We start from the raw sequence: 20,929 nt of genomic DNA on the forward strand, positions 1-20,929 counted from the left end.
CCCGCCTAGGGCAACCGGAAGTTGTAAAGCTTCTCTTGAAGAAAGGCGCCAATACCGAATCTAAGGACAGAGACGGCCTCACTCCACTCCAAAAGACTCGCAAAGCGGCAGTAATTAAGCTTTTACTAGAAAACGGGGCAAATATCGAGTCGATTGACGACAAAGGTGCAACCGCCCTGCATGTGAGACATCGGATATTCGAACCGGATTTGCCCTTGGTCCTGATTGACTGGTGCTTGAGCACGGGTCGTCAACATTTGTTCAACGTTGCAGACAGAGACGGCTATAAACCACTACATTGCTTGTCCAGAACCAAGTTGGATAGCACTGCCATGCAGCGTATGGTTGCCGGGGGAGCAGACCTGTGCGCTCTAACCAAGTCTCAAGAGACTTCATTAACCCTAGCCTTTTACAAAGGGCCCACTACCAAGATGATGAGTACTGATAGGAGATTCGAGAGAATCAAAGCCCTTTCCCAGAGTCCCGATTCGATTCTGATGCCAACACAGCAAGGCAAACTGGCATTACACCTTGCAGCTGAGGATGACGATCCCAGAATATTATTCCACCTTCTGGATAATGGTGGTCTGCCCGGGTTAAATCATGCCGATGAGTCTGGTCTCACCCCTTTCATGATGTTACTGAAAGCTGGCGAATCATCCCCTTTGAAGAGGCTGCTGGAATACCCTGAGCTTGAACTGGGTCGCCAGGAAAAGCCTGCCCCGACAGAGCTTCATCTCGCCGCAAGATATAGTAAGCCAGAGATTATCACCGCCATTCTCAACCGGAAACCAGATCTGTTGAAGGCCGTTGACAAGAAGGGCAAGACACCACTGCTCTATGCTATCGACTATTCTCGACTAGATAACGTTGAATGTATTCTCAGCCACGGTGCTGAGCGCAACATCCCTGTTTACCAGGACGAAAATGGCCTTGGCCGCAATCGCAGTATTCTCCTGCACCAGGCTGTTCTTATCTCTTCAGTCGAAAAAGTCGTTGAGCTGTTGGAATCCCCAGACGTTGATTTGTTTCATCAGAATCAGTCTGGAGACACTGCACTGCATCTTGCTGTTCAAAAAACGCCAGTCGATCGACTGGGGGAGATGGTCAAGACATTACTAGAAAGCGATAAAAGCAACCAACTATCTCGGTCGACCAACAGGGTAGGAGTATGTGCCTTGGATTACGCTCTTTTTCGACGGAGAGAGGAAAGTATTGAATTGCTTGTACAGCCAAGATGGAATCCTATTATTGGACCTATTGGCTGGTCTACTGAACGGGAGCAGGTCAGTATGTGGTCAGATCGCCCCTGGTACTCGGACTTGCTATCGATCATCGACAATCGTCGGGCCCATTATAGATCTGTGGAGCGCAACTAGAGCATGCTTAGAAGGCATTTTCCAGGAAGTATATAAGCATCGGCAGGGATATCAATAAACATAGTATCATAGTCCATAAATCATCACACTGTTATCAGACACTTTACTGATAGTAAACGATCTAGGTAGCGGTGTTCAAATTCAAAGCTCGAAAAGATCTCAGCGGACGAAAGTTGGTGTTCTTGTCCAAATGATGTTTTTATACTGGAAAATATATAATCTTTATGGCAGCGGATGACTTTCTTTTCGCAACCTGATTATCTGATTCATTCTTCTTGTTCCCATATTTTACTCAGCCCGAGCCATTTAAAACCCTGTTATTTAAAAATGAAGTGACAGATTTTATGCAAGATTGCTAATATACTTGCTGTGCTGATTGGCCATCAGACGAGTGCTTCAGAGTCGATCACGTGCTCGGATCGCATCACGTTATTTCCCTTTTGAGCGAACGCGGTGCCTTGCAACACCACACGCTAACACTACACTGCCATGGCAATTTTCATCAATTGACATCAACCATGACATCCCACTATGTCGCTGGATCGCAATCGACAATCCCTGCGAGCGGAACTCTCAACTCAGGCCTGTGATATATGTCGAAAGCGCAAGGTAAAATGCCGATCTTCCCAGGCCGCGGGGAAATGCGGGAGATGCGTGAGACTGGGCCTGCAATGCACGTTTCTCTCGCCTTCAAAAGCCCGAGGACCCAAGAAAAGGTAAGACGCGAAGTAGTCCAAATGTTTTGTGATATTTGATACTAACAGGCAAATAGGATTCGCCCCAATGCTTTTCCAGAAGGTCATGCTTCTAATGTAGTGGTAGCCGGCGAACTGGATTGTGCTTCTGTTACAACCAGTCCTTCTTATTCCAAGTACCCGACTGACCATATTTGTGACCGGGGTCTGTTCAAAACAATGTTGGAGGACTACCTGGATGAACTATACCCTTTGATTCCCATAGTGCACCATCCTTCCTTTCGACAAAGTCTTCAAGAGGACCGCGACTGTGAAGACAGGGGATTTCTAAGCCTTATTATTGGCATTGCTGCCGTGGTTGTAGCTACAATGCCCAGCAAATACGAATCGTACCGATCTCACAGCCCCCCTCTGAGATTCGAGTCGCGTAGGGAAATGGTACGTTACTGCCATGACACCATATTTGGATTGAGAACGTCCACCTACTTTGACGAAGTGAACTTTCAGAAATTCGCAACCTCATATCTGTTCTACGCTGCCTTTCTGCAGCTGGGTGACCACAACCGGGCGCGAATGTCAGACATTGAGACGATGCAGATTGCTCGGTTGTTGAATCTGCATCGTATTTCCGAATATAAAGACTTGAATTGCATCGAAACCCAACTCCGAAAGAAGGGGTTCTGGCTGGTCTTCTACAGCTTTGTGTAAGATTCTCTGTCAATATTCGCTCACTGAAAGACCGGACTGACTATTACTAGTCATATGCAGCTGCAGAGTATGTTTGGAGAGCGGTTGTCATACCTAGACCCGGTCATTCTACAATCCATAGATCCAGAAGATTTGATGCCTTTGGAGGTGGATGATGAATTCATTTCCGAGACTGAGGTATTAATGCCGGCATCGCCCACACCGTGTATGGTCACTGGTTTCATTCTCCACTCGCGTGTCTTTTGGGCTGCGCTGAGAAGTCCATGTTCAACTAAGATTGTTGAAGAACCATGCCCTTGTGTGCGTGCTCATGATGCAACCCTGCAAATATCATACCTTCAAAATCGTGTACACAATCTTAAATACCTGCTGAATGATATCCCGCCTGTCCTCCGACCATGGGGAACGCTGGACGAGCGTGCTCTGGATCACGATAGTGCAAGCGCCAGCGATGCAGCGAAACGAAGCTCCAATTTTGAATCAATGCGGGCCAACTTACACGTCACTCACCTGTGGCTACAAAGTCTTCTTATTGACCAACTGGAGGCAGCCCAGGCCCGTCAACAAGGACTTCAGTCGGCATCCAGTCCACACGAGATTGTCCCCGACCGAAGAATACTATGGCTAGACCGGGAGGAGCTTTGTCGCCAGCTCTTCTTTGTGCTGCACAGCCTCCCACCGAAAAACCTAGAAGCCAATGGTTTGCACCTGACCTACAAAGTGCGGGACATTGCATCGGGGCTTCTGGAATGCCCATTTCACCCCAATGACCCGGAAGCGAAACGAGCTGCGGAGTATGTCCAGCACTCGTCGGATTTACTGTCCCGTTTGGATCGGAGTGAAAGTGTGAACGCGATGCACTTACAGTCTTGGGTTGATACAGATCGTCTTCCAAAATGAACCATGAATTTGCATATCTATACAGTTACCATCTAATGGTACAAATAAATCCTATTTAATGGGACCGACTCCTCAATCAACACAGGAAGGGGGATTCAAATCCCGGACCAAAAGGTAGTCTCGCTGAGCTCGACAGAGCTTTCCAAGAAGGTACCACGGCTGCTGGTTCCGACCATGATTCGGTATGTGCCACTGTGACTGCACCAGCTGGCACTCTTTTCATCCCAGAAACTCGTTGCGCGCACCAAGTCAAGAGGGATTTCCACCACTTTTTCTGTCTCCGATTCCAACCAGACCTTCTTGAACTCTTTCAGCTCCTTCGGAGGACGCTTGATAGGAGGCGATACTGATGCCACATATAACTGTACCACCTCTGCTCCAGCCACCGGGCCGGCGTTTTGCAGATTGCACTTTACAACCAGGCGATTATCAGAGTTGGTTGCGACTTCCAAGCCAGACAGCGCAAATCTGGTATAGGAAAGACCATGCCCGAAGGGGAAAAGCGGTTCAATCTCAATTTCATCATAGAACCGATATCCTACGTATACGTCTTCTCCATAGAGGACTCTCCCACCCTCCGAGCGGTAGTTGAAATATGTGGGATTATCCTTTAAGCGGCGGGGAAACGTGAGAGGAAGTTTGCCGGACTGGAAGCAAATGAAGTTAGCTTTTGGACGTTTTCTAATCGATTATTAGAGACACTCACCGGATTAACGTCGCCAAAGACGACATCAGCAATGCCATTTCCCGTCTCGTTCCCCCCGTACCAAGCATGCAGCACGGCCTTCGCCTGTTGGATCCAGGGCATTTCGACTGGAGTGCCACTTTGCATCACAATAACTGTATTGGGGTTAACTTCCAGGACTCGAGAGATAAGTTCGTTGGTATGAGGTGGCAAATCCATGTTTGTCCGATCCTCACCCTCAGACTCCCATTCGCCGCTTAATCCTGCAACGAGAACTACTTGCTCAACTTCTGCTGCTAGCTGCACAGCTTCTCGGATTCCATCCTCGGGAGAAAGTTGTTTACATCCGCCGAGTCTGAATCCACCGTGGCCGAAGTCGACCACACCCGGGACTTTGAACTTGCTGGTTTTGGCACATGCCCACTGCGCATGAATCTTATACTGTTTCCCTGCAACGAGTTCCATTGTTCCACGCTCTTCTACGGTACCATTACCGAGGAAGGTAGTACCTGGCCGTTGGACATCAGCGTTGTTGATTAATAGATTTCCATCGATGAAAATCTTCCCGGTTCCATGAACGGAGAGACCGAAGTCGTAGATCCCAGACTCCTGTGGTGTGAAATACCCCTCTGCGTCAGCATACCAAACCTTTGGCAGCTCGGGATGATTGTAGTCAAGGAAGAAAACCATCGAGTCCGTCTCGTGGCGCGCCTCCAGCATTCTTCTGGTTGGCGTTGTTGGTGGATCACTGAAGATTTTCAAGGTGAAGCCAGTGTGACCATCCTCAGTGTGCAGACGCTTGCCCAGCAATGGTAGCATCTGATGGCCGTATATCCCCTGTGCAAAGTCAACACCACCGGCGGAAGAATTGAAGATACCCTCGAAGGGAGTGATGGCGGCATAGGGGTTCAGTGCGGCGCTACCACCACCACAGTATGAGGCAACCTGCGCATTGGGTCCAATCACAGCGATTCTCTTATCCTTCTTCAATGGGAGTATACTGTCTTCGTTCTTCAGCAACACGACTGCGTTTGATGCAACTTTTCTCAAAAGACATCTATCTTCCTCCCTGTTCAACTGTTGTTCGGGTGCCCGTTCCGGAACGCCGGATTTGGCTGCTTGCTGGATCAGGCGTAGCACAGCTCGGACACGGGTATTTAATGTAGTGGTTGAGACTTTGTTCGCTGTGACGACATGTGTCAAAGCACTACCCCGCCATCTGCTTGGGCCTGGCATCTCCAAATCAAGACCAGCGTCGATGGCTTCGCAAGTGCTATACGTTCCGAACCTGATGCAATAAAAACCGTCAACGGGAATCCTAAATGGATAAAAAGAGGGAGTCTTTCTCACCAGTCACTCATCAACAACCCCTCCCAGCCCCATTCTCTGCGGAGAATATCTCGGATAAGTGTCGGGTTCTCTGGTGCATGCAGACCGTTTACTTTGTTGTACGCCGTCATGATCGCACCGGGCTTTCCCAGCGCAATGGCGATCATGAATGGTAGTAGGTAAATCTCTCTGAGCGCGCGGTCCGTGACGATGGAATTTATAGCCATGCGCTCGTGCTCCTGGTCATTGCAAACAAAGTGCTTTAGGGTCGCAGTTATATTCTTGTCTTGCAATCCCTGGCAGTAATGGCCAGCAATGACACCCGACAGCAGTGGATCTTCCGAATATGACTCGAACCCCCTTCCTCCGAGTGGGCCTCGAGGGATGTTGATTGTAGGACCAAGAACGACATGCGCGCCTTTGGCCTTTGCCTCTGCGGCGAGAAAATGTCCTACCTCGATGGCTAGATCGCGGTCGAAGGTCGCTCCAATTGCAGTGCCACAGGGAAGACATGCAGCCGGGACACTGCCAAAGAAACGCGTGCCACGAATTCCATTGGGGCCGTCTGAAAGTCGAATCGATGGAATACCGAGTCGGGGGATAGGGACGGTGTGCCAGAAGTCTTCACCTAAATCGATTAAGAAGTCGTGAGTGTCTATTTTCTGGATTACCGGCAGTGGGACGGCCAGCGAGATATACCTGTCAGGAGAGAAACCTTTTCATCGAGAGTCAATTGCTTCAGAATCGCATCGATATTTGCGTCTGCAATGTGAGCAAAGGCGCTGTTGATTTCAGCCGCAGCTGTTTCGACGAAGGGCATAATGCCTATATCAGAGTGCTCTTGAACGAGACCTCAGAGTCAATTGACGGGTTTCCCAGAGCCCCTCACATCATGTCCGCGGGGATCTCTCCTTTGTATATCGCCCTCTGTCTCAAAAAGCCTATCTCGTCTCCGAGATGGCTTTGTCCAAGTGGATATCGCCGATTTGCCCGTTTCTCCTTTTCTCCAATTCTCCGTTTCTCCGTTTCTCCGCTTCAAATCCCCATCTCACCCGCATTTTCCCCATTATTCCTCCACGAATTTGGCGCGCTAGCTGCATCATGGCCTGGAGTACAGCCAGGGGGTGCGGCTTTCGCGGGTTCTTGCTGCCGACTGGTTCATATGATTGCTGAAACACCATCACGCAACGGTGCAAACCTTTACGACCGGGTGGTTGCAAGTCATCCTACGCTGATGTTCGGGGAAATTTCAAAGCCAAAGTCTGGCGACAATGGAGGGTATATTATCCGATGTTGAGATCGGAATCAGACATAAATCGTCACACTCGCTGCCTGCTTCTCTATTCTTAGGTTATTTTTTTCATTTCCCCTTTAATATTTCCATCAACTCCAAAACATGGGTGCCAACAAGGCTGAGACTGGGAAAGGTTCGAGTGAGGACGATGGGCTGGCAGTCCTTCCAGCAGATGGCCCAGCATGGTACAAGCAGACTCATCTCTTGCATCTTAACTGTATCATTATTTTGCTTGTTCTGTACTCGTCGGCCAACGGGTATGATGGATCTCTGATGAACAGTCTCCAGGCTCTCGATCAGTGGAATAGCTTCATGGACTACCCTACCGGCGCGAATTTGGGTTGGATCAATGCCATCTACTGGTTAGGGTGTGGTGTTGGATACCCCTCTGCCGCATGGATAGCCAATCGATATGGACGCAAACCAGGCGTCTATCTCGGATACCTCTTCTTGGCCTTGGGCGTTGCACTGCAGACCGCTGCTCCGAATCCGACTGCCTTCCTCCTTGCTCGACTCTTCCTAGGAGTTACGTCGGCCCTCTACGGAAACGCCGTTCCGCTACTCATCAACGAAATCGCTTATCCGAGCCATCGCAGTATACTGAACTCCCTCTTTATGTCGGGATGGTACGTGGGTGGTACTGTAGGTGGATGGGTGACTTATGCCTCACGAGAGTACCCTTCGTCATGGTCTTGGCGACTGCCATCCCTTCTACAAGCCCTTGTGCCGCTTGTTGCTCTTCCAGCTCTACTGCTTGCCCCGGAGAGCCCTCGATGGCTCCTCTCAGAAGGACGGGATGAAGAAGCTCGCACTATTCTTGCTCGCTATCACGCTGCGGGTGATAGTAGTTCGCCCCTGGTTGACTTCGAATTCCAGGAGATCAGTTCCACCCTTCGTACGGAGCAGGAGGCCAGCAATAGCGGCAGTTATTTGGAGATGGTTCAGACTCCGGGGAACCGACACCGACTGATGATCTCGATCAGTTTGGGCTTTTTCGCACAATGGGTCGGAAATGGTGTCATCTCATACTATCTTGCTCTTATTTTGGATACAGTGGGTATTACCGACGTTGGGGACCAAACCCTCATCTCTGCCTGCTTGCAAATGTGGGATTTGATCTTCGCGGCGGTCGGAGCCGTGCTTATTGACCGATTTGGTCGTCGGCCCCTTTTCCTCTCCTCAGCTGTGATTATGTTCATTAGCTACGTCCTTGTCACAGCATTGTCAGGATCCTTTGCCGCCACCAACTCGACCGCAACAGGAGGGGCAGTAATTCCATTCCTCTTTATTTTCTTTGCAGGATATGTAATCGCTCTGTAAGTTCCCTCCTCAAACAGCTGGCAAGTGAGATTGTTTCGGAGATTTAACTGATTGGTGTTTAGTACTCCCTTCCTCACCGCGTATCCGTGCGAAATCTGGCCTTTCCACCTCCGATCCCGCGGCCTAACAGTGACATGGGTGTCCACAATCTGTGGCATGTTCTTCAATATGTTCGTGAATCCTATCGCCCTAGAGGCAATCGCGTGGAAGTACTACATCGTCTTTATTGTCATCCTTCTCGTCTACGGATTGACCGCATATTTTTACTACCCGGAAACAAAGGGATATTCGCTAGAGCAGATTGCTATCTTGTTTGATGGACCGGATTCGCAAGCTATGGACTCAACTGAGCTTGGGAAGGTAGATGATGCGAAGGATACTTTGTCGACGGTGCATAAGGAGGCTGTGTGAATGACATACTTTCCCCTGTTACCACGTATGATTTTTACGAACTTACTTACCCATTATACTATATATCGCATTGATCTTTCTTGGAATCATGGTTATTTATATTCATGTGTAAATAATCGACTTCATACAAGGCCCCGTATTGCCTCTCCACCAAGATAGCGTCGTGATTGAAAAACATCGACATGCTTCACAATATTGACCTTTCTGTTGATCCAAAATGCTGTCCTGCCCTGATAACTATGATCGTTCACTTCGGCTATATCATGATGACTTATCGCAGTACAAGCCAGTAAAGTGGGTATATTCGCCAAAGCCCATCACGCTGTTGAGGGTGATTCACTTGTATTTCGCCACACCAATACTTATAGCAATCTGCTTTTCTCTGGAATTCTCCTCACTCCTCTCTGTACGATCATCCAGATCTACTGCTCAACTCATATCAAGTGCTGTACGATCAAGGTCAATGTCAAAGTCATGAGTCAATGGGCTTCGGCAAACAACGACCCTCCCCTTTCAGAAGAGAGAAAAGAAATCCCTAGCGCTGCACCGGGCCCAGGATCAACTTGAATTCTACACAGATCGCCCGTCCATCATAGTAACGTTGAGGTATTTTCACATTTCCCTGTCAATGGATTCGATACTAACCATTTAAATGCAGACGCTAGACATTAGCTCTCTCGGACTCGTCTCACTCTTACTTTCCAGCCCGGAGAACGGCATGAGACTCTGCGCAACTTGCCATATGATGTTCAATGACCAGCTCAACCCTGGATATGGCTTTCCCTTGCGACCTGGACTTTTTCAACGACTTTGAAGTTAGGGACCGACGAGAACGGGAGATACTACCAGTCCGGCGGGGTGGAGCGGGTTATTAATCTTAGAAGGATGGAAAAGAAGACTCGGCTTTAAAGCCGTCCTTTAAAGTATTAATCACTCATAACCGGCTATGCTATCTGTAGAGCGAGGCTTTAGAATATGTGACGGTAATTCAATGATGGTCACTCCCTTTCAGGTTGTATGAGCGGTGTCCGACCATTGTGACAGATTGTAGTAGACGACTAGTATCTTATTTATTTGCCAGTACCACCTGGCCACGATCGGATGACATGTCTCCTATTTTATAATTGTTCAAGCCAACACAGCATGTTCCCAAACCGACGCCACACGTCAGATCAGGATTCGGAATGCCGATGAAGTCACACAAGCTGTTTGCGGACATGCGGGGTAGCGGCAAGCCTTGTCATGTCCATGTCACCATCTTTAAGCCGGATAAAGTCGGGGCTTACCATGGTCCAGGTGTTCGAGACAATCTGATTTTCGATGAGCAACCTAATCGGCTAGTTCGTGGTAGTGATGCTGATCGGCGAACGATGGAGGCAATCAGCTCCACCAGTCCGTGCTGTTCCGTCGCAGTGTTGCACTGGCGATGCCCTTTTATGATGCACCGCTGATTCAGTCAGGATGGAATGCAGTAATAAAAAGAGACACCCTGTCACCGACTTAGCTGACTTAATAAATGCCGCAACAGTGCATTCTGAAATAAACCTGAATTTCCATGACTAACCGAAACGACGATCTCTCCACATCGAGGCCGCTGCTGCATGCCACCATTCCCAATCGACGCACTGTGGAACTGGGCTGAAAAGCGCCATTTCAGCTCCCTGCGTTTTCAGCTGCAGCCAGCCACGGCCGAAATGACGCGATCAAGGGGTTCAAAAGTAGCGCAGGCCCAGTTAATCAGCTTGGTTTTTCTCGTCAACCTGTGCCAAAATGGCTGCCCCAGCCACTTCGTACGCGCGCCTGGAGAACTGGCTGCCGAGAAACCACAACTTCATCACGGACTGGTTAGCAGAGCTGAATGACGAAATCGATCAAGTGGAGGATGATGGATTCGACGTGGTTTTCCACCCGTGTATCGAGAAATTCGAAAAGCTCATCGAGGGCGACGCGGTCCTGCGCATGCTGGCGTCGGCCATGTTTACGGAAGTGCCGAACAAACGGCCTTATCTGAGGGATCCAACTGCCCACCGACAGGTCCACGATTATCACCACATGCTGGTGCTGTTTAATCGCATTCTCACCAAAGCGCCAGAGTGGACGACCAGGGCGTATGGCATTGGTCTGGTGGGATTTCCCTTCAACGCGATCATCGACTGGCCCATGGCGACACCGAGTGGGTATGCATTTTTCCTGAACAAACAAGTCAATATGCACCTCAAGGAAATCCTCACCGTCTGGAAGAACTTTTTGCACACTGAAGCGTCGGCCGATGTCGTGTCCAGCAATAACTGGCTGAGCCCAGAGGCAAAGGGCTTCCTGACCGACGACGCCAATCTGACGCCAGGAAAGACATACACCTTTGAAGAACTCTACGTCTGCGATCCAAGCAAGCCTCACTATGGCTGGAAATCCTGGGACGACTTTTTCATCCGCCTCTTTCGACCGGGAATCCGCCCGATTGCCTATCCGGACGACAAGAAGTTCCGCGGTCTCGACCCAACATCCGTCGTGGTCAACGCGTGCGAATCCAAGCCCTACGCTCTCAAAAAGAACGTCAAAGAATACGACCGTTTCTGGCTGAAGGGCCAAGAGTACTCTCTGTACGAAATCTTCTCTCCAAGCCCACTGGCACATTTTGCGCCTTCTTTCGTCGGGGGCACTGTCTATCAGGCCTTCCTCAGCCCAACGACATATCACCGCTGGCACGCCCCAGTCTCGGGCACCGTCCTCGCAACCACCGTCATCGACGGCACATACTACTCCGAGCCCACATTCACTGGCTTCGCACAAACATCAACACCAGACCCTGCATCGCCAGATTTCTGCCAGGGATATCTAGCGCAGGTTGCGACGAGAGCTATCCTCGTTATCAAAGCCGACAACAAAGACCTGGGACTGGTGTGTTTCGTGCCGATTGGAATGGCTGAAGTATCCTCGTGCGAGTTTGGCAAGGACATCGTACCCGGTGCCCATATCACCAAGGGCCAGGAGACGGGCATGTTCCATCACGGTGGATCGACGTACTGTCTAATTTTCCAGGGCCATGTGAAGCTGGATTGGGTAAAGGGTGCTCTTCCGGGTGGTGCAGAGGATAGAAAGAACCAGCCATTGAACAGTGCTTTGGCCTTTGTTCGATAGACTAATTGATGATGTTATTAGACCATGTTTAGCGAATGTGTGACCTAGCCATGACCTGATGAATAAAAGCTATTTACTATTCTTATGAAATCCATATTAACTCAATATCAGCTAAACAGCTACCGAGGCCTCCCTAAAGCCAGCCGTGATCTCCGCCTCAATCCTCGCGCGATGCGCCTGTTCTGCAGCCCCCGTGTTGTCTTTAAACACCTCGTCCATCTGCTCCAACGTCCGGCCATTCGTCTCCGGAACGACAAAATACACCCACACCACAGCAAGAATACAAAATGCACAGAAGAACACATACGTCCCGAATCCGGTATTCTGCAGCAACGGCGGCGTAATCAGCCCGATGATGAAGTTATTCATCCAGTTCGACATGACCGCGTATGCGACGCCTTTTGCACGTAGCGAGGCGGGGAATATCTCAGCCGGCATCGCCCAGGGCACTGGGGCCCAGGACCCGCCGTACGTGATCATGTAAAAGAAGAGAAAAGCGACGGATGCCCATGCTGCGCCGGGGTGGGAGAGCCAGACCTTGTCGTATTTGCCGACCAGGATGGCGATGATGAGGTGGGAGATCACCATGCAGACGCCGCCGGTGAGGAGGAGTGGCCGACGGCCGAATTTGTCCATGCCCCAGAGAGACCAGAGGCAGCCGACGAGCTGGCAGATGTTGAGGACGCCGGACATGTCGAGCTGCATGGTGTAGTCGAGGCCCATGTTGGCGAAGAGGGAGGGGGAGTAGTAGATGAGGGCGTTGATGCCGGAGAATTCTGGAGGGGTCAGACAAAGCAGCAGTGAGGGAGTGTTCACGACATACGTTGAAAGAACATGATGCCAATACCGACATGAGTGCGTTTCAGGCATCCCTTTCCGAAACAATCAAGGTAGCTGATGACTTGCAGTTTGATCCGGCTGGAGTAGCTCGAGTCTTGCAGCTTAGGATGGCGTTCGATGCTGACTTCTTTGCGATAGGCAGCTTCAGCTCTGATATCGAACCATTCTCGCAGCACTCGACGGTCGGTGGCAGGGACATTGCGCAGTTTGCAAAGCGTCTGCAAGGCCTCATCATCACGGCCTCTAGAGGCTAACCAGCGGGGGGAGTATGGGAGGAATGGGATACCGATTCCGAGGATGATTGCCGGTATCATCTAGAACTATCAGCATTTATGCTCGATACGAAAAAGGAGCATACCTGAATGAGAAACGGCAGACGCCAGGCCCATTCACTCTGGATGAACCTCGTCCCGTACGTGGTATAGAACGCAACCACAATCGAGCCTACAATCGACAACTCCTGCAGGACCAGCAGCGTCCCTCGAATCTCCGGCGGCGCAATCTCCGAAATATACAACGGCGCCACCATCGACAACATGCCCACCCCCATCCCACCCACAAACCGACCGGCAAGAAGCATCCCAAAGTCCATCGCACCCGTCTGCAATGCAGACCCAAGAAGGAAGATCCACACAGCCACCATGATCGACCACTTCCGGGAGATCTTATCCGCAATCCAGCCCTGGTTCATTGCCCCAGCGAAAGCACCCAGTTCGATCATGGCTGTCAGCAAGCCTTTCTGGAACCCTCCTCCGGCGGCAGTCTCGGAGACTTCGGGGAAGCGAGCTTGGAATTGGTCCATTGTCAGGGTGACGGAGACGACGCCTTGGTCGTAGCCGAAGAGGGCACCGCCCAGTGTGGCGAAGAGTGCGCAGGCACTGACATATTTGTTGCTGAAGATGCCGGCAATGCCTGATCTGTTAGATGGGTATAGGTTATGGGACCATAAACATACCTGCTTTACCGTATCTGTCCTCGCCGTGTATCTCCTCTGATTCACCAAGCTTCGGGATAGGATCCCCATGCGTCTCAACATGGTGGAACTCAGCGGAGTCGGCTTTCATACCCATTGTCAGTAAGCAAATATGTGTATAGAATATAAATCTGTCACAAACTGCAGATTACAGCATTTCCATCAGGCTAACCACTCTATTTATGTGCTGCCGCTAATAATCACGCATACTATATTAAGGCTCCGTATACGCCTCTCCCTAGAATGTCTGAATCTGCGGGGTTACAATAGATCCACTCCAACGCGGGGACGGGAATTCCGTCTGGGGGAATCCGAAATTTCTGTCATTAGAGAATATGTGGAGGGCCGAGATATCGGTCCAAGGTTCAACCGTGAGCAACCTATCAGATGTTGTAGATATACGGATAAGGTCCGATTACGAGGATGGAGGCAGCAAAGTTTCTTGATAAAGTATGTTCTCTCGGACCCTAATTCCGATACCATATTGGGTGTTATCTGGTTGTGGCAAGTTGAGACACTGAGCATGGTAATCGGTCATGATAGCATGTTCGATATTATAACATCCCATTATTCACTACTGAGCTTAATTACCATACTGCGAAGACATATCCTTCAAGGGTGATTCACACTACCTGATCAATTTATCTAATTCTAGGTATCTATCTACAAAAGTCTGCCCGCATGAATACCCCCCGTAATCAACAAATCATCAGACGTATGATAGGCACTCGCATCGGAAAGCAGATAAACAACCGGCGCTTTCAAGTCAGTTCTGTCACCCATTCTCCGCATGGGCGGTTCGTTATTCATAATGTCACTGAGCACCGGGAATCGATCGCAGAGATCAAGGCTCATGTCGGTCATCATGTATCTACTCAATTAGCTGGGAAAATAATGTTAATGGATGTGGCTTACCCCGGTGAAATGCTGTTAACCCGAATGCCCTTCCCGGCTAACTCGACCCCCAACGACTTGGCGAGTGCAACGACTGCTCCTTTACTCGCACAGTAGTCGCTCGTCTGCTGGCCCTTACTCGCCACATACGCGGCAATGGATGCAATCAGCACGATAGAGCCACCGCGGGGGCTAAACTCTGTTGGCTCCTGCTGAGCCATCTGAATAGCAGCCAGCTGTGCAGAATAGTATGTTCCGAGGACATTGATGTTCATGCATCGGGCAACGGACTCGGGGGAGCGTTCAAGGAAGGATTCATCGGGGCAGATTCCGGCTGCAGTTACACTAGAACATCATGTTAGACCAGGCAGTTCCTTCCGAGGTGCGGCGGGAAGAACGTACAGCCCGTCAATCCGGCCAAAATCGGCAACAATCTGGTCAAAAGTCGCTTTGAGGACGTCGTAATTCGTTACATCGCTCCTATTCAGAATTAGTCTGAAACACCACGCGGATCAGCAGGAGACAAACTTGTAAATCTCAACCTTCGCCCCCGACTCCTTCTGCAGTCGGTAAAAATGCTCGTGCGGTTGGTCCGCAGCGTCGAGGATGGCCACATTGCCACCTGACTCGGCGATGGCATATGCAAAGGCCAGGCCGAGTCCTCGGGCACCTCCTGTGATGACGATGGTGCGACCCGCCAAGGACATCAGGTCTTGCACCGAACGGCGCAGGAAACCGTCTGCGTCGCGCTTCATGGTGGGGTTGGAGGGGGTTTCCATAGTCATGATGAAGTCAGTAGTTTTAGTGGATTGGAATATGACTGTAGCCACGGGAATTAACAGATTGAAATATGGTTCGCTGAAATCAACTATCCATCTTCATGTTGAGAATGAGGAAGCTTTTACCCGGACGATATAGCAAGGAGACCAGACTCCGATGTTGAGTTACTGTATGACTCGGAATATTATACCCGAGATCAGATAGTGTTTCACGCCTTCAGGAACTCAAGATCCCTGCTCCTCTAATTGGACAGCGATTATCAACCCCAGACTCTGCCAAGGCGGGGTAAAAGTATGCGTCGATCAGATTCCCCAGACTCCGGATTTGCGATCCGAATGGAGATCCTTTCCCGGTCTTCGTTCGGAATTGGGCTGAGGGAGCGCAATTCCTATCCTCACTGTCAGTGAAGATGAAAATCACTCATAGTGGAAGTGTATGCATTCATTTCCGTGTGCTATGTAATGCTTCATTTATATACTATAGTAGCACCAATCTGCGTGCACAATAGTCCTGCAGAAACAGCTTTTAGCGCATCAACATGACTTGGTTCTCGAATTCTAAACCTGGACTAGAGTCCAAGGGCCCTAGCAACGGTGTCAAGGGAACAGCATTATCCAACGCAGACGACCAAGCAGTCCTAGCACTCCGCAACTTTCTGTTCGACATTTGCAACCAGAATGGAGGTGGCCATGGCGGGTCAGCTATTGGCATGGCTGCTATTGGCGTTGCGCTGTACAAGTACATGATGCGATATAATCCATCCAACCCGGAATGGTTTGACAGAGATCGGTTTGTCTTGTCGAATGGTAAGCTACACCGAGTCTATTGGTATTTCCATAACTAACAACGCAGGTCACGCCGCAATGTTTCTATACGCACTCAACCACCTGACCGGCTTCGATGACTGGACAATGGACGAGATCAAAGGATACGCAAGTGCCAAAACAAACGGCTACAAGACCATCTGCCACGGTCATCCAGAGATTGAAGTTCCGGGTGTTGAAGTAACGACTGGTCCGCTAGGACAGGGTATCGCCAACGCAGTTGGACTGGCCATCGCATCGAAGAACCTAGGAGCTCGATTCAACAAGCCTGGTTTTGATCTGGTGCAGGGGCGTGTTTATTGCATGACTGGCGATGGGTGTCTGATGGAGGGCGTGGCACTTGAGGCTATTTCTCTCGCTGGAGGATTGGGATTGGATAATTTGGTGTTGTTATATGATAACAACCAGGTTACCTGCGATGGGCCATTGGAGTGGATTAACACAGAGTCGGTCAATGACAAGATGAGGTCATGTGGGTGGAATGTTTTAGATGTCGAGGATGGATGCTACGATGTGCAGTCCATCTTGACAGCATTGCAGTATGCAAACACCCTCAAAGGCAAACCGACAATGATCAACATCAGAACAGTCATTGGACTGGGAACTCAGGCTGCTGGCACATTCAAAGCGCATCACGGCCCCATTGATAAAGCCAGTGTTGAGCAGTCCAAACTAGCTGCTGGACTGGATCCATCCATCACCCACCATATCCCTCCAGCTCAACTATCCTACTTCCGGGAGCGAAAGGCACATGGAGAGGCACTGCAACAAGAATGGGATGCGCTTGTTGATGCATATGAATCTGCACATCCTGATCTTGGGCGAGAATTTGCTCAACGTCGCAATGGCCACTACGGAACAGAGTGGAAGGACATTCTGCGGACCATCGACACAGCCCAATTCAAAGACTGCGCGACTCGCGATGTAAATGGAGCCGTGATTGAAAAGATGTGGCGGGCTTATCCTGCACTCTGCGGTGGTGGTGCAGACCTGGTCAACTCCAACAAAGTCCCATACGGCGAATCTGATGTCTTCCATCCATCTGTTGGCCATGGACGGTATATCCGCTATGGGATTCGTGAACACGCCATGGCGGCTATATCCAACGGTCTTGCTGCTTATAACCCGGGCACATTTCTGCCGATGACAGCTACGTTTCTTCTTTTCTATATCTACGTCAGTATACCATCCATTTAATCATTACTTCAATGCTAACTGAATAGGCTGCCCCTGGTGTCCGAATGGGAGCTCTCAGTCACCTTCCTGTCATCCACTGCGCAACTCATGACTCGTTCGCTGAAGGTCAGAATGGACCAACACATCAGCCAGTTGAAGTGGACTCTCTCTACCGCGCTATGCCGAATCTGACTTACATTCGACCTTGCGATGCAGAAGAAGTAATCGGAGCATGGATGCTGGCCATGTCGAAACAGGATGGCCCTACAATGATCTCCCTCGGTCGCGATCCTGTGGGCCACGTACCCTCAACCGATCGCTTCAAGGTAGCAAACGGTGCCTACGTGGTAAAGGAAGCAGACAATGCCCAACTCACTCTCGTCAGTTGTGGAACAAACCTCCACTACGCGGTTGCTGCAGCTGAGTCTCTGTCGAACGGGGGGATTATCACCCGTGTGGTGAGCATGCCCAGTTTTGACCATTTCGATTGTCAGCCGAGAGAATATCAGGACAGTGTCTTCCCCAAGGATGGCACGGCCATTGTGAGTGTGGAGGAGTACGTCGCCACTACATGGGCCAAATATACAACTGCCAGTATTGGGATGACTGGGTATGGATATTCTGCGTCGAACCCAAGCAACTATGATAGATTCCAGCTTGATGCAAAGGGCATTGAAGGGAGAGTGCGCAAGTATTTGGGCGATTTGGATGGTGGTAATGCGAGAATGGCCGGGTGGCGGCAGATTTGATTGTTCTCTTGCTGTATTTTGATCAATTTGATTTATTATATGTTTGTGATTTATTATATGTTTGTCTACTTATACACTTGAATACATGCTTGTTTATTGTTAAAGTTATTTTTCTTGTACCGTGTTGTATAGCTACCCAATCTGATGCTGCGCGACCAAAATACATTTTCGATATACCCAACACATACGCTAGAACAACGACCAGGAATAACAAAACGATCATCTCCCTCAATGATTTAGCACCACATCCCATTTGGATAAATGATGTAGATGGAATAGGATAAATATGATAGACTCACCGGTATCCGAATGTGAAGGACGGAAATCTCTTATTCTCGGGATACATTTGCCAATGGACTTCCGCAAAAGCAATAGAATAGCAAGTCATCTGGCATGGAGAACAAGGAAAACAAACTCCAGAGGTGAAACAGCCTGTAATTCCTTCGGCTTGAATCCCGAAATTTGGGAATGGATCTTCACCCGGAATACAAGTTCCCGAGCAGCATGGGTAGCTCTACCGAGCAGGGATTCTACTTTGTTGTGGACATCGGAAAATGAGCTTGAATCTGGAGCTCCAGCGTATTACTTTTATCTGAATGTCTTGAGTCGTTTATAGATACTTCCACTCCGCTGTCTGCTCTGCTCTGGTGGCAGTTTTCATCGATATCAACATGTCTGTCTACGCAAAGGAGTTCAATGCCATCATCATCGGTGCCGGTCCAGCCGGCATTGCAATGGGATACCGTCTGAAGCATGACTTGGGTATGCATGATTTTACCATTTACGACAAGTTGGATGGTGTGGGAGGGACATGGAGGACTAACACTTATCCTGGATGGTAAGACCTACCATTACGGATTATAGAGAAGTACTGACAATGCAGTGGCTGCGATCTTCCCTCCCATCTATACTCGTTCAGCTTCAACCTCAATCCCAACTGGTCGAGGGAACTCTGCGCACAGCCTGAGATTCTTCAATGTAAGTCCACCCAATTCATGGAAGTGCACAGCTAACAGATCAGACATGGATGATACCGTCGACAAATTCGACCTCCGCAAACACGTCCACACTGCTGTCGAATGCACCGGCGCCAAATGGCACCACGACAAGACCAAATGGGAGGTGATGCTCAAAGACCACAAGACAGGTATCACGTACTCTCGCTTCGCCACCGTCCTGATCTCTGCCGTCGGGGCAATCTCGTTCCCTCGCGATGTCAAATTCCCCGGCATGGAGAACTTCCAGGGTGCCATGTTCCACACCGCGCGATGGGATCATTCGTTCAACTACAAGGGGAAGCGAGTCGCGGTGATTGGCAATGGATGCAGTGCTGCCCAGGTCGTGCCGGCGATTGCCAACGATGCTGCCTTTGTGAAGCAGTATGCGCGCAGTGGGCAGTGGTTTCATGCGCGTCCTGACCATGTCTTTACCTGGTTGGAAAAGTTCGCCTTTCGCTGGCTTCCGCTGTGGCAGCGATTGCTTCGCTTGCGTATCTTCCTGGCTGCAGATGAAGAAACCACTACATACTTTCCCACTCCAAAGGGACTGAAAGCTCGCCATGCAGTCGAGGCGGAATCACGACGATACATCCAGTCCAAGGCACCCAAGGAGTATTGGAAGTCGATTATTCCGACCTTCCCGCTTGGCTGCAAGCGTCGTATCTTCGATCCTGACTATCTGGATTCGCTGAATCTGCCAAGTGTCAAACTACAGCCGGAGGGAATCAAGGAGATCACCGAAACGGGAATAATCAGTTCATCTGGCGATGAAGACCACTTTGACCTCATCGTCCTGGCGACTGGGTTCCAGGTCTCCCAATTTCTGACGCCCATGGACCTCATCGGTTCCAATGGCACCTCTCTGCATGACCAGTGGGAAGCATGCCGTGGCGCCCAGGCATATCTGGGAACTCACGTCCACAACTTCCCCAACTTTGGCATCATATTTGGCCCGAATACGTTTCCCGCCAACAATTCCGCTCTATTCGCATGTGAAACACAAGTCGAGTTCGCCGTCAACACCCTCTTCAAGCCCCTACTTGACAAACGCGCCACAATCGTTGAAGTCAAGCAGTCCGTGGAAGACCGCGAAACCAATGCCATCCACAAAGAACTCTCCAATACTGTCTTTGCCGCTGACTGCTCAAACTGGTACATCGGCAACCATGGCCGGAATGCGGCGTCATGGCCTGGTCTGGCACGATCCTACTGGGCGAGGACATACTTCCCCGACTGGTCTGCTTTTATCATGAGTGGTGGGAGCTTCTTGTGGCCCATCTATCGTGTGTGTCGGTGGTTTAGATTGGCTTCGACCACTAAGATTGCTCTCGGGGCTGTGCTTTTTGCGGTGCTTACTCGTACGACCTTGCTGAATGGTGCTATGGATGTTTTGAAGGATGTACTTAATGCTAGGGTGTCTGGTACGGTGTAGATTGTCTCAGTCAAATTATGTACTAGATGTTTTTTTTGCCAGTTTTGCTATTGTTTGAAGAATTCCGGAATCATAAAATGTGGATTTGAATACACCATCTGCTTCAAATTGAATTAATCTATAACATTATGACAACACTTATGATGTAATAAACTATCAATCTAGACACCATAATTGATTCCGAAGCTGAACGAGAATCTGCTGATCAATCCCGACATTTACGGGACTGGAAAGCCGAGTGGAAACACCCTCGCATCTGCAGTTTACTTCCAGCGGGCTTGCTGAATTGTAGTTCCATACGACTCCTGGATGCCTATCTACCGAGATACTGCGTTATACCGGATCGAACCCGCGGAGTGCATAGACTCATTTCCGTATATGAATTGGTGGCGTTCATCGCGGCG

General features: G+C 49.8%; 8 protein-coding genes across 8 annotated transcripts; 5 read left to right on the top strand and 3 right to left on the bottom strand.

Annotated features, from left to right (window-relative positions):
- Nucleotides 1-1,910: 1,910 nt before the first annotated feature.
- ASPWEDRAFT_111888 (Zn(II)2Cys6 transcription factor) lies at nt 1,911-3,682 on the top strand (the record flags this gene model as incomplete). The annotated part of the gene is made up of 3 exons (XM_040828280.1): nt 1,911-2,095; nt 2,152-2,778; nt 2,833-3,682. The coding sequence occupies 3 exons, from the start codon at nt 1,911-1,913 to the stop codon at nt 3,680-3,682; spliced, it is 1,662 nt and encodes a 553-aa protein (XP_040689844.1).
- Nucleotides 3,683-3,777: 95 nt separating this feature from the next.
- ASPWEDRAFT_741353 (beta-glucosidase H) lies at nt 3,778-6,516 on the bottom strand (the record flags this gene model as incomplete). The annotated part of the gene is made up of 4 exons (XM_040839441.1): nt 3,778-4,329; nt 4,389-5,685; nt 5,718-6,324; nt 6,396-6,516. The coding sequence occupies 4 exons, from the start codon at nt 6,514-6,516 to the stop codon at nt 3,778-3,780; spliced, it is 2,577 nt and encodes an 858-aa protein (XP_040689845.1).
- Nucleotides 6,517-7,092: 576 nt separating this feature from the next.
- Nucleotides 7,093-8,721, top strand: ASPWEDRAFT_51998 (uncharacterized protein; the record flags this gene model as incomplete). Its single annotated transcript, XM_040837687.1, has 2 exons — nt 7,093-8,306; nt 8,373-8,721. The coding sequence occupies 2 exons, from the start codon at nt 7,093-7,095 to the stop codon at nt 8,719-8,721; spliced, it is 1,563 nt and encodes a 520-aa protein (XP_040689846.1).
- A 1,276-nt stretch (nt 8,722-9,997) lies between these two features.
- ASPWEDRAFT_41398 (phosphatidylserine decarboxylase family protein) lies at nt 9,998-12,007 on the top strand. Its single transcript, XM_040835546.1, has one exon. The coding sequence runs from the start codon at nt 10,492-10,494 to the stop codon at nt 11,857-11,859; it is 1,368 nt and encodes a 455-aa protein (XP_040689847.1). The 5' UTR covers nt 9,998-10,491; the 3' UTR covers nt 11,860-12,007.
- ASPWEDRAFT_172959 (sugar porter family MFS transporter) lies at nt 11,971-13,769 on the bottom strand (the record flags this gene model as incomplete). The annotated part of the gene is made up of 4 exons (XM_040831003.1): nt 11,971-12,635; nt 12,683-13,013; nt 13,058-13,611; nt 13,655-13,769. The coding sequence occupies 4 exons, from the start codon at nt 13,767-13,769 to the stop codon at nt 11,971-11,973; spliced, it is 1,665 nt and encodes a 554-aa protein (XP_040689848.1).
- Nucleotides 13,770-14,335: 566 nt separating this feature from the next.
- Nucleotides 14,336-15,273, bottom strand: ASPWEDRAFT_52026 (uncharacterized protein; the record flags this gene model as incomplete). The annotated part of the gene is made up of 4 exons (XM_040837690.1): nt 14,336-14,543; nt 14,588-14,911; nt 14,969-15,046; nt 15,095-15,273. 4 exons carry the CDS (start codon nt 15,271-15,273, stop codon nt 14,336-14,338), a joined length of 789 nt encoding a protein of 262 aa, XP_040689849.1.
- A 611-nt stretch (nt 15,274-15,884) lies between these two features.
- Nucleotides 15,885-18,095, top strand: ASPWEDRAFT_52002 (uncharacterized protein; the record flags this gene model as incomplete). The annotated part of the gene is made up of 4 exons (XM_040837688.1): nt 15,885-15,939; nt 15,970-16,152; nt 16,199-17,346; nt 17,394-18,095. The coding sequence occupies 4 exons, from the start codon at nt 15,885-15,887 to the stop codon at nt 18,093-18,095; spliced, it is 2,088 nt and encodes a 695-aa protein (XP_040689850.1).
- Nucleotides 18,096-18,766: 671 nt separating this feature from the next.
- On the top strand, nt 18,767-20,525 carry ASPWEDRAFT_110454 (flavin-containing monooxygenase; the record flags this gene model as incomplete). The annotated part of the gene is made up of 3 exons (XM_040828175.1): nt 18,767-18,933; nt 18,979-19,073; nt 19,117-20,525. 3 exons carry the CDS (start codon nt 18,767-18,769, stop codon nt 20,523-20,525), a joined length of 1,671 nt encoding a protein of 556 aa, XP_040689851.1.
- Nucleotides 20,526-20,929: the final 404 nt, after the last annotated feature.

Source organism: Aspergillus wentii, assembly GCF_001890725.1.
Source record: "Aspergillus wentii DTO 134E9 unplaced genomic scaffold ASPWEscaffold_4, whole genome shotgun sequence".
Classification (NCBI taxonomy): Eukaryota; Fungi; Ascomycota; class Eurotiomycetes; order Eurotiales; family Aspergillaceae; genus Aspergillus; species Aspergillus wentii.

What these genes read in the sequence shown, in the direction of transcription:
- ASPWEDRAFT_41398 (XM_040835546.1), top strand. Translation starts at nt 10,492, where the DNA reads ATGGCTGCCCCAGCCACTTCGTACGCGCGCCTGGAGAACTGGCTGCCG.